The sequence below is a fragment of the Gadus chalcogrammus genome, chromosome 13 (assembly GCF_026213295.1).
Source record: "Gadus chalcogrammus isolate NIFS_2021 chromosome 13, NIFS_Gcha_1.0, whole genome shotgun sequence".
Taxonomy (NCBI): domain Eukaryota; kingdom Metazoa; phylum Chordata; class Actinopteri; order Gadiformes; family Gadidae; genus Gadus; species Gadus chalcogrammus.
Window position 1 is genome coordinate 15778964 of NC_079424.1, and position 15000 is coordinate 15793963.

Consider the following 15000-nt stretch of genomic DNA (forward strand, 5'->3'; position numbering starts at 1 on the left):
AGGATAATCTTAAGGTGTTCGTTTATCTATAATAAATAAAACTGAATGAATGAACTGAAATTATCCAATTGATAGATCTATTAACAATTAAGTAGTAATTGTACTCACTTACATTATTTATAGTACTAAATTTCAACTAATGTAATTAAAAAGGAAAAGTTACAAATAGCTCAATTCCCCCTCCTTCATCTAAAACACAATTCTGTGTTATTTGAACTAATTTAATTTCTATAACAACCAAAGAAAGCAACAAAGTGAACTCCACATAGACACAGAGCTGCATACCACTCACTCGAGCTGGTGGGTCACGTTAACTCCCCCCTCCCCCCCACACACACACACACACACACACACACACACACACACACACACACACACACACACACACACACACACACACACACACACACACACACACACACACACACACACACACACACACACACACACACACACACACATCCCCACTGGGAGTAAGATTCTGCTTGAAGTCCAAACAAAGTTGATGACAAAAAAGAAGCTGTATGGCTTCATGATGAATTGGACTTCCTGGTGTGGATTCAGAATGCTATCTTTGGACTTGGGTCCAACCACTAACATTTTCTTCCAAGGGCTGTTGGCATGGTTTGGGAATCTTGGCTGGATGTTGGTCAGCAGGGATTGGATGATAACTAAGAGAGGCGCTGACACAACATGCAGAATGGATGTAATTATCATCATCATCATCATCATCATCAGACCCTAAGTCAGAGGCTTATTTATAGGTTAGGGCTTCTTTTCCTATTCTAGTATTTTGTCTTTTAGCTTTTCCATAGTTCACCCCAGTTCAGCTTTGTTCTCAAGATTTACAACAGGAAATATTATTGCAAATATATATTTAAGTCTGATATAACTATTTTTCTATAAATAATACCAAAGGGGGTTATTTGGAATAAAGCAAACAAATATTTATAAAATAGTTTATTTACAAACTCTGTGTAATATCATGAAATTACTTTAAACTCCAAAGAACAACAGTAAATTTGACCCTTTAGAAAATCATTGCTTTAAAAATATATAACGTCATTTTTTGACATTCTTAAACTCATTCAATACAAGGTTTTATATTAATTGAATATTTACACGAGAGATATGTTTATGTATTTTACACATAAAGTAAGGCTAAATTAAACTCTGTGAACTTCACTGAGTCCCCTACGGACGACTGCACTTACAAATTTGTATAATACGAATCAAACCGTAAATAACATACATATACTATAAACTGTTGGTCATTTTTTACATGAATCCAATTCAGTCATTGAAGACAGAAACACTCAGAAATAGTAAAGAAAATGGCCAAATGAATGCACATAAAAACACATTACACGTTACATATTAATACAATTTCGATGTTGCTGCCTATTATTGTGTATAAACACAAAAAACTAAAATGACAAAGATGCATGCAAATATTCACAGTGATATATTTCTTACTGCCTTTCGAAAGACAATCAAAAACCTTTCTTTGAATAGAGTGAGGCTTCAAAGTTAAATTTTACTTGGCACAATCAGTAATAGTTATACTTGACTTATTCTTAGTTTGCCATGTATCAAACTCAGCAGTTATGACTTTGCACAATATTGTTTATGTGTCTAGACATCCTCACTCTCTCTCATCCTTTCTCATGTGTTCTATGACATGACTCTATCTGATCAGCACATCAAGGCCATTCATTTTGTGTACATTAGTAAACATACACAGGTTCATTCCGTGAGCAATGACACAGAAAGAGGTGCAGAATTTGTCATCCATTTGACTGCCGTTGTATATGAATTTCCTAAATAACATCAACAAACCTTAAAAAATATTCTTTTGATTCTTTACCCAAAGCCCATCATTTTGTTATTTAGAAATTTCACAAAGAAATAAAAAAGGTATCCAAATTACTGAAAGGCACTTGGCAGTTGCTGAAACCCTGGTCCTTGTAAATGTACTATTATACATCTCTTCCTACAAATATTCCTTAATTATATGGATAGACACAGATTTATAAAAAAGATTACAAAATATGAATTGGTCCACATGTCAACATCATACCCGTTAGCAAAGTTATTTGTTCATGCAAGTCAATACCATGAGGTTTCTATTTCTATAAAACCCTCGCCATTGGTTTCGGAGACCCCCCCCTCGCCGTCTCACTACAACCTACCAACACAAACACAACACACACACACACACACACACACACACACACACACGTCACACACGTCACACACACACACACACACACACACACACACACACACACACACACACACACACACACACACACACACACACACACACACACACACACACACACACAATCATCAGCTCTCTCTAATACAAGTCCTTCAGGATCTCCTGCAGCAGCGGGTGTAAGCACATGTCCACCTCGGTCTTGTCCAGCAGCTGGATGAGGTGCACGTGGTCGGTCACGATCTGCCGCAGGTCCGTCATCTTCTGCAGCAGCTTGGCGAACAGCTGCATGGAGTCTGGGTGGTTGACCTTCAGGTGGAGCTCCAGGGAGTGGAGCACCGTCTCCTGGAGAAGCTCGATGGGCCGCACGTTCAGCAGGCCCGGCCGGTCTGCAGGGAGGCAGGGAGGTGGGTGGACGTTAGGACACGCCCCGCCGGCACGTTGTGTGTTTTGGGATTAACGGGACGTGGGGTGGGGTTGGGTGATATCAGGGAGTTAGAGGGTAAGTCAGGAGGACAGTCAAAGACACCTGACCTCTACAGGCTTCCTCCTGATTCTCAATTCACTGTAGGTGGCTTCGGGTTAACCGTTAAGGCATCTGCTACTGATGTGCAATATTAATAGAAAGAAAGAAGGAGAAGAGGGTGAGGCTTGCGATGAACGTTTTAAGACACGAAAGATAAGGGATGTATACAAATGTTGAGAAGTCAGGGTTTGACTCAAAGGTCCTATGCAGTTAGATACAGTATGTTATCAATGGAAACCAGCCCATGTTTATTACACAATTGTTACATTAATGATAATGTTACACACGTGGCCCTACTGAAATGGTTTATGACTTGATGATGATTCATGATTCATGATAAACAGTCTGAAGACTTGTGGCGTGTGGTTGTCTGACAACCGAAAGGTCGCTGGTTCGCCCACAGTTGCTCCTAGCAATGGTGCCGAGGTGTCCCTGAGCACGACACCAAACCCTCCCCTCTCCCGCCCGGCGGGCTATCGCCTATCATGGTCGACACCGGCGTGGGAGTATGAATGTGTTTGAACGGGCAAACGTGAGGGAGTGACTGTAAGGCGTATCTTTATGGTGGCCGCGGGCGAGAGAAGGGTTTATCTAACTGTTGTCCATTTACAGCACAGCACAATGCTGTCAAAAAAAACCAACAGAGAGCTCGGGGGAGTAGAAGAGAGCCACCCACCGCCGCTGAGGATGACGACGGCCAGGAACAGAGCCAGGTCGCTGTCGTCCAGCTCCAGGGTGTTGAACTTGACGGAGAACTCAAACTTGGGCTCCAGCATCTGGCAGAAGGGCTTGCGTAGGCTCTTGAGGAACTCCCGCGTCATGAAGATCTGGCCGTAGGACATCAGCGTGCCGTCCTTGTTCATCAGGGGAGCCATCCTGAGGGTCAGCACCTCTATCACGCCGTACTTCAGCAACGTCACCTGCATGGTGGTGGTGGGGGGGGGGGGGGGGGGGGGTGATGGTGAGGATGTGATCACATGCTGTGGATAAATCTTCCAGTGTGGGTCAGGGCGGACGTTCATTTCCAAATCTTTGCCCTCTGTCCAGTTGTTGTTGTAATTTTTTTACATTTGTCGTTCAGTACTAGGCTTACTGGGCACCAATATAGTGTTGGATCTTGCAATTTTCAGTCCCATTGATTGATTGAAAAATTGGATAGGACTGCCTGCAGAATGGTATGAAATTTGATGTCAGCTTGTAGAAAAAAGACAATCAGGTAATACCTCACTGAAAACATCAACACAAAAATGTATTAATTCATGTAATCCATGACTCTGGAGCCCCGGGTTGTTACCTGGTCGTTGAGATCCAGATCTACAAAGCCGGGGATGCTCTTGGCGAACTCCGTAACCTCCCTCACGGCCTCGGCAGAGCGGGACTGGCAGGAGTAGAAGAAGCGCAACTCCAGGCCCTCCGTCCGCCCCTGGTGACTGAGCCCGATGGGCCCCTGGGACAGACCCCCCAGCCCCCCGTACCCTGGCGCCGGGTGGCCCGCCACGACCCCTGCATCAGGGTGGTCAAGGGTATATTAGGATGCCGTCGGGTTTGTGTTGACATTGACATTACTGGAGCCAATGAAGATATAACTAGATGTGTTGTCAAGGAAACATCTTGTCAATGTGCTGGTTGCCGTTGTTATTGTCCTGATATTACTCTGTAATTTCAATTTTTCTTGTTGTTTTTCTTCCGCCAAAAATAATTGTCAATTCGGTTCTACAGTTGGAATTAGGTTCATTGCAATGGTCTGTTATTCATAGCAGTGTTATGATGTACAGAAATAACAGACCACTGAATGCCCTAAATAATTAATCAGGATCAAGTATTAAATAGAAGAAGAAGAAGAAGAAGAAGAAGAAGAAGAAGAAGAAGAAGAAGAAGAAGAAGAAGAAGAAGAAGAAGAAGAAGAAGAAGAAGAAGAAGAAGAAGAAGAAGAAGAAGAAGAAGAAGAAGAAGAAGACACTGGATAAAAACGAAATGAAAAAAACAACAACATAAAACAACACAAATCAAGCTCTACTGTTTGATAAATGTATATCTTCATGGTTAATTTATCGGTTGACTGAACTTGACAAAATCCATGTTGTTTGATAAAAAAGATCAAGGTCTGCCACTGACCATAGTTGTCAGCCAGGACAGCTGGGGACGGATGCTGGTCTCTTCCGGGAATCTGTTTGCAGTTGATCAACTGTTCTCCATCCATCAGAGACTTCATGTCGTGGATAATAAACGGCTGTGGTGGTGGCAGAAGAAGTAGTTGAATTAAAGACCGTTTCAGGAGAAAGAGGAAATATTTCTTATGCAGTAAGTCGATCGGGCCAAGCCAAGCTCACAATTTTAAAATACACTGGCAGGAAATAACACACCATGAAATATTACCCCATCCACCCATACACTGAAAAGATTTCTAAAATGCAGTCGTGATTATCTTTGGACACAGAGAAACAATAGCGATTAAAAAAAAAAAAATGTATAGCAAAGGAAACGGACTGACAACCGCCAAGTCTCTATTTGCAGCACCAAGAGCTGCAATCTGCACATTTATAGGAGGTCTCTTGGACCACAAGGTTGTGTTGCTGCCGTCTTGACTGTGAACGGAGGCGATTGTTGCTGGTGTTTAGACATTCAAGCCGAAACGCTCACACACACACAAACACCACAATCTTTGTTTGAATTGCACCACACCCACTCTGCTATGGCACTAGTACTCTAAAGCATACACAGCCGAGAGATAAGAGTTCTTTAATGTTTACTATTTCACAAAGCCTTTTAAGTGCCAAAGCACAATCATTTTGCCGATCCCTTGCCCCAATCCAAAGGACACAGACGATAACCAAAAAAATAAGAAGCCTATTCATTGAGTGGTAGGCTGGTGTCTCGCTCAACGGCATGTTAGCAGGGGGAATCATTGGCGTTATAGTGAGCATCAACCTGCCCTCCCCTGATTCAAGAGAAGCGGCGGGTACGTTCTGCTGCTGCTAAGTTATACATTTATTGGAGCAAGTAAACCATTTCTCCTTCTTTCTCCATGTCACAGCGTCCTCATCACGGCTGCCCTGTTTCAACACCAGGTCGTTAAATGGTATTTGACATTGCTCATCTTATTTTTCAATTCTTTTTGTCTCAATCCCAAAGTACAGAAGGACTAATTTGATTCTCTAGCCTCTTTAATTTGTTTGTTTACATTCAATTGAGGATGTACGAAAAAAGTATATTTTTATTGTACTTACCAAACTAGGTAACAAATCTTACAATTGGAGCATTGTTTGGGCACTGGGGTGTTTTCTGGGTTTCAGTAAATTCTCCATACTCTATCGCTATCGCAAAGACCAGTCATAATAAGCCATTGAAGACATGAACTGGCCTTGACGTTTCAGAGTTCTGCGGAAAAAACAACTAAATAGCATTTAGTGATGCGCTCACATATGAGCAACACACAATATATTTGAGTGTATAACCCAATGTAAATATTGTACTATTTTTCATTGTCAGCATAGAACTATTGCTAAACTAATATGGTTTGTCTGTTATCAGTAATGAAGTACTTCTAATAATGAGATAAAATTGTGTCCAAAATCCATTCGTTTATAAACCATATCATATAAAATACCTGCATTTCTGTCACACTTTTGTCATATCTGTCCTTCAATAATACATAAATAAATAAACACAAAGCCACAAAGCAATGCCCCATTTGTCAAACGTTCAACCAGTAATAATAAGTAAAAAGTGTGAGTGTGTTCTTTTCTTTTAAAGAACCAAGACCAGCAGAGTGTCGTGATGTGTATTGTTGTGGTGAACCAATCAGCGTTCTCCCCAAACGGATACCGTCAGAGGGCCGAGGAGGAGCCAGCCTAGACGCGGTTACGAGGAAGAGGCGGCAGGGGGTCCTTACCGAGCTGTCCCCGGTCTTCCCAGACAGGATGGCCCGGGCCTTGGCCTTGGTGAGGGGGAAGTGCTTGACGTAGGAGTCGTAGAGGAGGCGGGACAGCGCACGCAGGTCGGCCGCCTCTGGATGCACGTGGTCCAGGTCCGAGGAGAACTCGGCCAGCAGCTTCTCCTTCTCTGCCTGGGGCATGCGGCCGAAGCGGATGGCTGGGAGGGACGGGATGCACAGACATGCAAATACAGACACAGACACAGACACAGACAAAGACACAGACACAGACACAGACATGTAAATACAGACACAGACACAGACACAGACAAAGACACAGACACAGACATGTAAATAACCCTGCAGGGAAATATAGAATGATAGCATGCACCCCCCGCGACCCGACCCCGGATAAGCGGATGACGATGAGGGAGAGCATGCACCAACACAAACCTCGTGGTGCCCCCTCAACCACACACCCACGTAGAGACAGGGGCGCACGCTCTTCATGTCACACTCTGTGGTCTACTTCTGTGATCGTTTTTTGGAAATGAAGGATGGCTTAAACATTTGCTTCAAAGAGAAAACACTGCCGGAAACAAATTAACTTAAATATCTGTAATATATAAGTATTTCATTACTTACTGTCTGAATTCAGTAAATCCAAACTAAACGTTATGACCATAATGATTTTCACTATAGCAGTCCTGATCAAAGTTGCTGTAAACTTGAATTATTAATATTATTATTATTAATATTATGAATCATTATTATTTATATTATTATTTATTATTAATCAAATTAACAAATGTTCTATAAGATTCCCACAGTAAAAAAACTAACAACAAAGCCTTCTATGACAAAGGGTTAGGTACGTGACAACTATTTTGGGTCCGATGGCATCTCAGGGGGATGGGCACTCGATAGTCAAAACTTGTCATCCAGGTAATGCCGCTCGGTTGAACCTGCTAAGCTTTCATGAAAGGATCTGTAACTCCATCGGTGACTGGCCTGTTTGACGCGGTTGACGAGAGCACACCCCCCAGCCGGCCTCTGGGACTATACCTAGGGGTGGGCACGCTGCCAACGGCAATGACACAGCAAGTTGTAGCAGCATAGACAGAACCCGGCGCCCTCATTCATGTGTCAATCATTAATCCCTACGCAATCCCGACCCACGCAAAACCGTGCGGTGTGTTACCTCATGATGCACGGATGGCACGCTACATGCGACAGGGGCTAAGAGTGAAGCAACAACCAACAGTAAATGGAAAATATGGGTTCAAATGAGGACAAGGGCAGGGGGATATTATGCTCACATGCAAGCACACGGACAGACACCCATGTAAACAACCACAAGCATGCCCACACACACACACACACACACACACACACGCGCACATGCACGTGAATACACACAAGGAATGTGTGGTTCAGTCCAAGTGGGTTTAATTCTTTATCTTGAGACAGTTTAGTAACAGAAACCTCCTAATGCTGTACAATAAGCTCTTAAATAGATTGCGCTTAATCAGCTCCCGCCTCTCAGAGAGAGAGACAGAAGAAGAAGGAGCCAGTAAGGCCTTCAGAGCCAGGTGAAGAGTGTGTGAGTGTGGTCTGGTCTTACCGTTGTGGGACATGCCGACCATGAGGCACTTCTGGAAGCGGCAGTATTGGCACTTGTTGCGGGACTTTTTGTGAATGCGACACCGAAGGTTACAGTGATCGTAAACAAGCTTTAACCGAATCGTTCTTCTGAAGAAACCCTGTGGAAAATAAAATATAAATATTTAAAAAAAGATTAAGTACAGTTTCTTCATAGTAACAGAGGCTGATATTCTTTGTGGAATACCGACCGAAAATTAATCGATTAAAATGCTCATGATCGATTAGTGGCTTTAATGGTTTTACAGTACAAATACCAAATATCTGTTTCTTGCTTCTTCAGGAATGTTAATCCTGAATGAAGTGAGTCTTCTCTATTCCAGATAATGATACAATTAATACTTTTCATTGATTACTTGATGATTGCCAGTTAATCCGCCAGCAAAGTAAATCAGCAAGTGCTTATTTCACCGATCACTTTTGGAGTTGTCAAAATTGTTTCACTCAAACAACGTGGGTGAGACTGTTCCAGAAACATCCACCCAACACATCTCACATGTGGGAGTTGGTGTGAATGTCCTCGCTATTTTTCATTTTTTTTCTTTTTCTCTTTTTTAGTCATAGGTTATTTTAGAATGAGGGAAGCGAAATAGGGTCAAGTAGACTCCACCTCTCTGAAGAATGTTTTGTGTTGTGAAACAATAAAGCGTTGGCTGACCCCCATGTCGACCACAGGCATGTCTCCCCGGAGACCCTGTCAGAACAATGAGGAGCGCTTGGCTCCTTACCATCAATCAGGAAGCCATATATGTAATACACGCACACACGAGTGTTGTACAGGCCCGAAATACGATCGAACAACAAACAACGAAAAAGTAAGCCTCTGGCCTGACAGCTTTGACAGCGCAACTCTGGGGGCACCTCAGGGAAAAATGTTGTGTTGGGCCAAGCCCACACTCGGCATCCTGCCCTATTGGCCAACAGTGACCTATAGACGCACAACACCAACAAAAAAAACCTCCAAATATGTTACTATGTGTCAGGAGCAGGACCTTTAATACAAGAACCGGCTGAGAAACCACTTGGTTAAGTAAGCGGCTTGTGAAATCTTTCCGAATTATATTTTGAATTCAGGCTGTATACCAAAGGATTTGTGTGCATTAATCCTTTATTGTAATGTGGGTGGTTTGTTTTCGTAACTGCGGTGACATTTGACTGAACACTGCAGCCTGAGTGCACTGCCATAACCACAGCAAAAGGCTTTGATTCGATCACAGGGAGGGAGTGATGCACAATTCTTGTACACATTATGTATGGTTAATTGAAAACGCTTTCTTTGAAAGAAATCTTGAAAACACTGGTAAAATATTTTGAACACTGTTTTGATCTAACTTGAAGTCTACAAGCTGTGTTGTGTGTTTGAAAAACCCCTAAAACCTTTCATCATTGTCAAAACCTTTTTTTTCCAGACCCATGAAACACGTGAAAGACCAATCTCGAGAAAAGCCCACATCTTCCTTACTACATCAAACCCCTTGTCGCAGAACTGAAACCGAGCTGCACGGAAAATCTATATAGCTTTGAGGTTAAAGTGATAGACATTTAAAAAAAGTTCATACACATGTGTTCCCCGAAAGCGGGCTCAGATGAATAAACTGTAGTACGTTCCGGTCATAGACTTATAAGTGAATACACACACAAAGACAAAAATAAGCTAAGAAAGAAATGTGTTTCAATGGCAGAATACTGCAATACACATGGTTATTTGTGAATATGAAGGAGCATATTCATTACATTTTGAATTCTTTCGAATAAGTATTTTTTTAGAACAAATACAAATATTTGCGTCATTAAATACAAAAAAAGCGAACTGACGTTTACACTATACGTTCTGTTATCAACTCTGAAAAGCAACACTTACGGATTTGTTGATGCACACAACAAACCCATCTCCAGCTTCTCAGTGAATGAGTGAATATGAGTTTAAAACATTGCTTTTTGAAGAGGACGTACCTTGCAACCCTCGCAGGCATGGACGCCGTAGTGGAACCCTGAGGCCTTGTCCCCGCAGACGCGACACTCGATGTTCAGCGTGATGGAAGACGTTGCTTCCTCCATCACCCTGGGGTAGGAGGGGCTCTCTGAGTACTGCGAGGGGGACCCCGGCTCCAGCTTGATGGAACCTGACGGAGAGAGGTGGGGGGGAGAGATTCACCGTCGGTCCGACGGTCATGCCTCCCATCACTCGTACTCACACTTGTATTGCCTGTTGTGTGGTTCCCCCGGGGAGGGGAGGCCTGAGACCAAGTCCTTGTATTTCGGTCCTTGTCTCTCCCCTTGTTGCACATTAAGCATCGTGAGGGTCGTCTCTCCCATCCCTCCATCCTCATGATGCTTTGATGTGCACCTAGGTGAGGGACAAGGACAGAAGTACGAGGACTTGGACTCAGGCCTCCCCTCCCGGGGGGGGGAACCACGCGACGGGCTAGCCCGTCGGAGCGGTCAGACAACCAACAGAAGGGAGAGATTGTGCGTCGCATTGGTGCAGCCACACAACGTGTCACAGTGGTTTCAGAAACTCTCAGAGATTGTGTTATGGTAAAATCACATGGCATGGAGATAATACTTATAGTTAAGATATGCTTAAGATATACACTGTTCATCTATATTCAGATATAAACGGGATCATACGATTTTGTATATTCATACGTATGTGAATGCGACCCATATATGTAAGCATTCATTTTTTTATGTCCAATATCTGGGCTGTCTTGTTAAATATTAATATCTATGAATAAAAACCAGAAAACGCCGATGCGGGCCAGCCGTACCGTGGACGCGGAACTGCGCGCCGTAGCAGTGCATGTTGGCGTAGTCCATGTTGGTCAGGTGGTGGTCGTCCCCCCGCTGCGGGCTGGCGCCGTCGTAGAGGGAGGCGCCGTGGGAGGGCAGGGAGGGGGAGAGGGAGGAGGAGGACGCAGAGGAGGAGGAGGAGTGGTGGAGGGTGGAGGTGGGGGCATAGTCCATGGTGGTGTAGCAGGGCTTCAGGTCCAGGGAGTGGGAGCTGTCCTCGTGCAGTGGCAGGTCCACCGTGCTCAGGCTGTAGCACACGGGCCAGGCCAGGAGGTGCTGTGTGTCCACCATATCTATATGGGGGGGTGGGGTGGGGGGGGACACAGAGAGACAGAGAGAGATACAGACAGAGAGAGAGAGAGTTTGAATTAGAGATCTTTTGGATTGACACACTCACCATTACCTCGTTTTCTACAGCTTTTCTTATTTCACAGTTGATATATTTCACAAAGAGAGAGTTTGAAAGAAAGATAGAGGAATATATACACACATATACACACACATATATATATATATATATATATATATATATATATATATATATATATATATATAGAGAGAGAGAGAGAGAGAGAGAGAGAGAGAGAGAGAGAGAGAGAGAGAGAGAGAGAGAGAGAGAGAGAGAGAGAGAGAGAGAGAGAGAGAGAGATATGGAGACAGAGACGGAGAGAGAACATAAGGCACAGACTGAAATAGGCAGATATCCTAGGAAACTGGAAGACATACTAAAAACACAGAGAAAAGATAAAGAGGTGTGAGATGAATAGAGACACAACAAGGAAAGGATTGTGGAACATGCATATGAGACACACACACACACACACACACACACACACACACACACACACACACACACACACACACACACACACACACACACACACACACACACACACACACACACACACACACACACACACACACACACACACACACACACAGGCAGGCACACGCAAAGTATCCTTGGTCCAGGGCGCAGTGTATTCCTGCAGTCTGTGTGTGTTGTCTGGTTAACCGAGACGAGGGGTCCTGTTCAAGTACAAGACGAACTCAGATAGAATGCATGATTGTCTGTAGATGTCAACCGCGGTCTGTTTGGGTGCCTGACCAGATAAGTGCACCAATGAGGCTAGAATCAAACTTTGATAATTGAACGTGATGTGCTCTTAAGGGGCGCCGATACTGCTGATATCAAAAACCGTTACCAGAAATGTTTACGATGGCCCGAAAGAGCACACGGATGCACTTGCACAAACACACATAAAAACACACACACCCACAATCACACACACACACACATACACACATCTGCGAGCTGGCACACGTGCACGCACACACACACACACACACACACACACACACACACACACACACACACACACACACACACACACACACACACACACACACACACACACACACACACACACACACACACACACACACACACACACACACACACACACACGAGCGCTCACCATGGATGAACTGGAATTCCTAGAATACAGAGCAGAGTGTGGGGACAGGGGGGATGGGCAGGGAACAAGCATTTAAAAAAAGACCTCAATGACTTCCAAAGAACCTGTCAAAATACACACGTTGGCATAAACATCCTCCGTACCAGGTACCAGTAATTTACTTATTATTTCCTCTTTGTTATTAGGTAAAAAAAATAATACTCGGGACTCCCCTAAAACTCACGGATAATACTGCTTCATTGTTTCAGAGCACGGATGTGATGGCAAGAGAGAGAGAGAGAGAGAGAGAGAGAGAGAGAGAGAGAGAGAGAGAGAGAGAGAGAGAGAGAGAGAGAGAGAGAGAGAGAGAGAGAGAGAGAGAGAGCTGGCACGAGGATACAGAACCCTGATGCTATTTAAGACCGACTATAAAAAATATGAATATAACTGGGCGCTATTGTGGGATTCACGTGACTATTAATAACTGCAGAACCACAGCCATGTCCGTTCGGATGGGCTCATGGTCATCCTGCCCCTGGGCTAGATGGGACCAGAGGATGGCGTCTCAGTACCCAGTTGGCAGGTGTTCATGGGATGGAAAGACAGAGGTCTTCAGAGACATGAGGAGGTCGACACAGGGCGCACGTTCCTTGGAAAATATTGTGAAACTATGATAGATGACTCAAAAGTCCCTTTTCATGAAGAAATGCTGAACGTTTCTCTAGAGACTGAGCAATGATTTTTAGAGAAATATTGTTGAGTCATGAGAGAAATATGTCCCAGTGTCCCTAATGATTTTATTTTAGAAGACAGGCTCTTAAAGTGATCCAAATAAATCCAAATATTAACAATTTTGTCCTTTCCCTTCAAGATTATAACCGTCCCTTAGACTCTTTGCAGAGCTATTTCGATTAGCTGTTCATAAGACTATAGTCATGCACATTACATAATCTTGCACTGCATAAAACACACCATTGCTATGAGGATCATCATTTTCTGTATTATTATTATAATGGACAGCTCTGGACGTCTATCGAAGGCAGGTCTACACAGCTTTAAGCTGTTCAACAGTGAAACACAGTTTCTTTACATAGCAAGCATGTTTGAACTGATTTTTCCTGTTGTATTGGTTAATGTCATGTGGGTAGGGTCACGTCTACCCTGTCCATGTTCAAAAGATGACGGATGGCACATTTAACGATAGACATGTGTGCTTATGGGTGTGTGTGTGAGTGGGGGTTTCTTTGTTTGTGTGTGTGTGTGTGTGTGTGTGTGTGTGTGTGTGTGTGTGTGTGTGTGTGTGTGTGTGTGTGTGTGTGTGTGTGTGTGTGTGTGTGTGTGTGTGTGTGTGTGTATCTTTGTGGGTGTGTGAGAAACCATGTGTGTTTGTGCGGTGTTGAGTGTACATTTGCACATTCGCCACCGCCGCCCACTCTTTGCTTTCATGTTTCACGCCTCGTCTTGTCTAGCATTTAGCCATGCAAGCGCAGCTTATACAATTTCTCTGCTCTAAATGATCACTAAATAGACAACACTCAATGCTAGGCAAGCCAAGGCTGGATCCTGCCGGCTACTATGAGCCATGACACTGGCTCTGCATCTCGCCACAAGAAATGTGTTTTTGTGGGAACATTATAACTCTGTAGATGTAAAAAAAATAATAATGTGATACATTTTGAACTTGTTTCGACATGACACACACCAAACAATTGTTGTCAAAGGGCTACCAAACAGAAACAAATTCCACTAAAAGGAAAGAAAACAGAAAAAAATGATTGCAGTGTTAAACGAAAGTACGCTCGATGGGTCCCCCCTCATCTAAAAAAATAAATAAAACATCAACAGCTTGAGAAATGCATCCAGCTGGAATTATCGGCCGACGCGTCCGCCTGTCAAGCCCGGGAGGGGTGAGTGTTTTGGGAGAAAGCATATTAGCAGAGAACGAGAGCACGGGGTCAGCACTCACACGTGAAAGGTTCCCTTCTGGGATTCCATTTACTTCAGACTTTGTTCTAAAATGAATATTTCTTCGAAAAATAGTTAACAGTTCAACACACAGAGGAGTCAATCTAATGAGCGAGGCCAAGGTAGATAACCTCCCTTGCACTTAGTCTTTTCCATTCTATTTTAGTCTGCCCTTTTTGACTTTCTCTCCAAACATCTTAAAACTTTGACGGATGGAATCTTTTAATCACTGATTAAAAGAGTTTAGGTGTTCAGCCCGTTCTGTTGTATCTCTATGTCAGCTGCCAGTTGACTCTTTCCTGCTTGCGCCACACCATTGTAGAAATATCTGTAGTAAGTCATTTGGACATTGGTGGGATTCCTGGCTCCATAAGAGTCGCTGTCTGTGATTTATCAGAAACAAAGGAGAGAACCAGCTCAACCGCATTCAGAGACACATCACCTGTATGCAAACAGACCGTGCTTCATCCCAGAGGGGAGGGCTGTATACTGTTACATAGTA

The 15000-nt window shown here is 43.6% G+C and overlaps 1 protein-coding gene across 2 annotated transcripts in view; it reads right to left on the minus strand.

Moving 5' to 3' along the window:
• Nucleotides 1-1134: 1134 nt before the first annotated feature.
• Nucleotides 1135-15000, minus strand: part of pparg (peroxisome proliferator-activated receptor gamma) — a 21503-nt gene continuing 7637 nt past the window's right edge. The window contains exons 2-9 of one of the 2 annotated variants that reach the window (XM_056605761.1): nt 11055-11369; nt 10237-10406; nt 8246-8384; nt 6640-6839; nt 4863-4977; nt 4042-4250; nt 3424-3667; nt 1135-2610 (exon numbers count right to left, since the gene is read on the minus strand). In XM_056605761.1, the coding sequence (XP_056461736.1) occupies nt 2363-2610; nt 3424-3667; nt 4042-4250; nt 4863-4977; nt 6640-6839; nt 8246-8384; nt 10237-10406; nt 11055-11367 (1638 nt within the window). In that variant the 5' untranslated portion in view covers nt 11368-11369 and the 3' untranslated portion in view covers nt 1135-2362. Of the gene's footprint in view, nt 2611-3423; nt 3668-4041; nt 4251-4862; nt 4978-6639; nt 6840-8245; nt 8385-10236; nt 10521-10697; nt 11028-11054; nt 11370-15000 lie in introns of those variants that run through there. The other variant, XM_056605762.1, reaches the window with a different exon arrangement.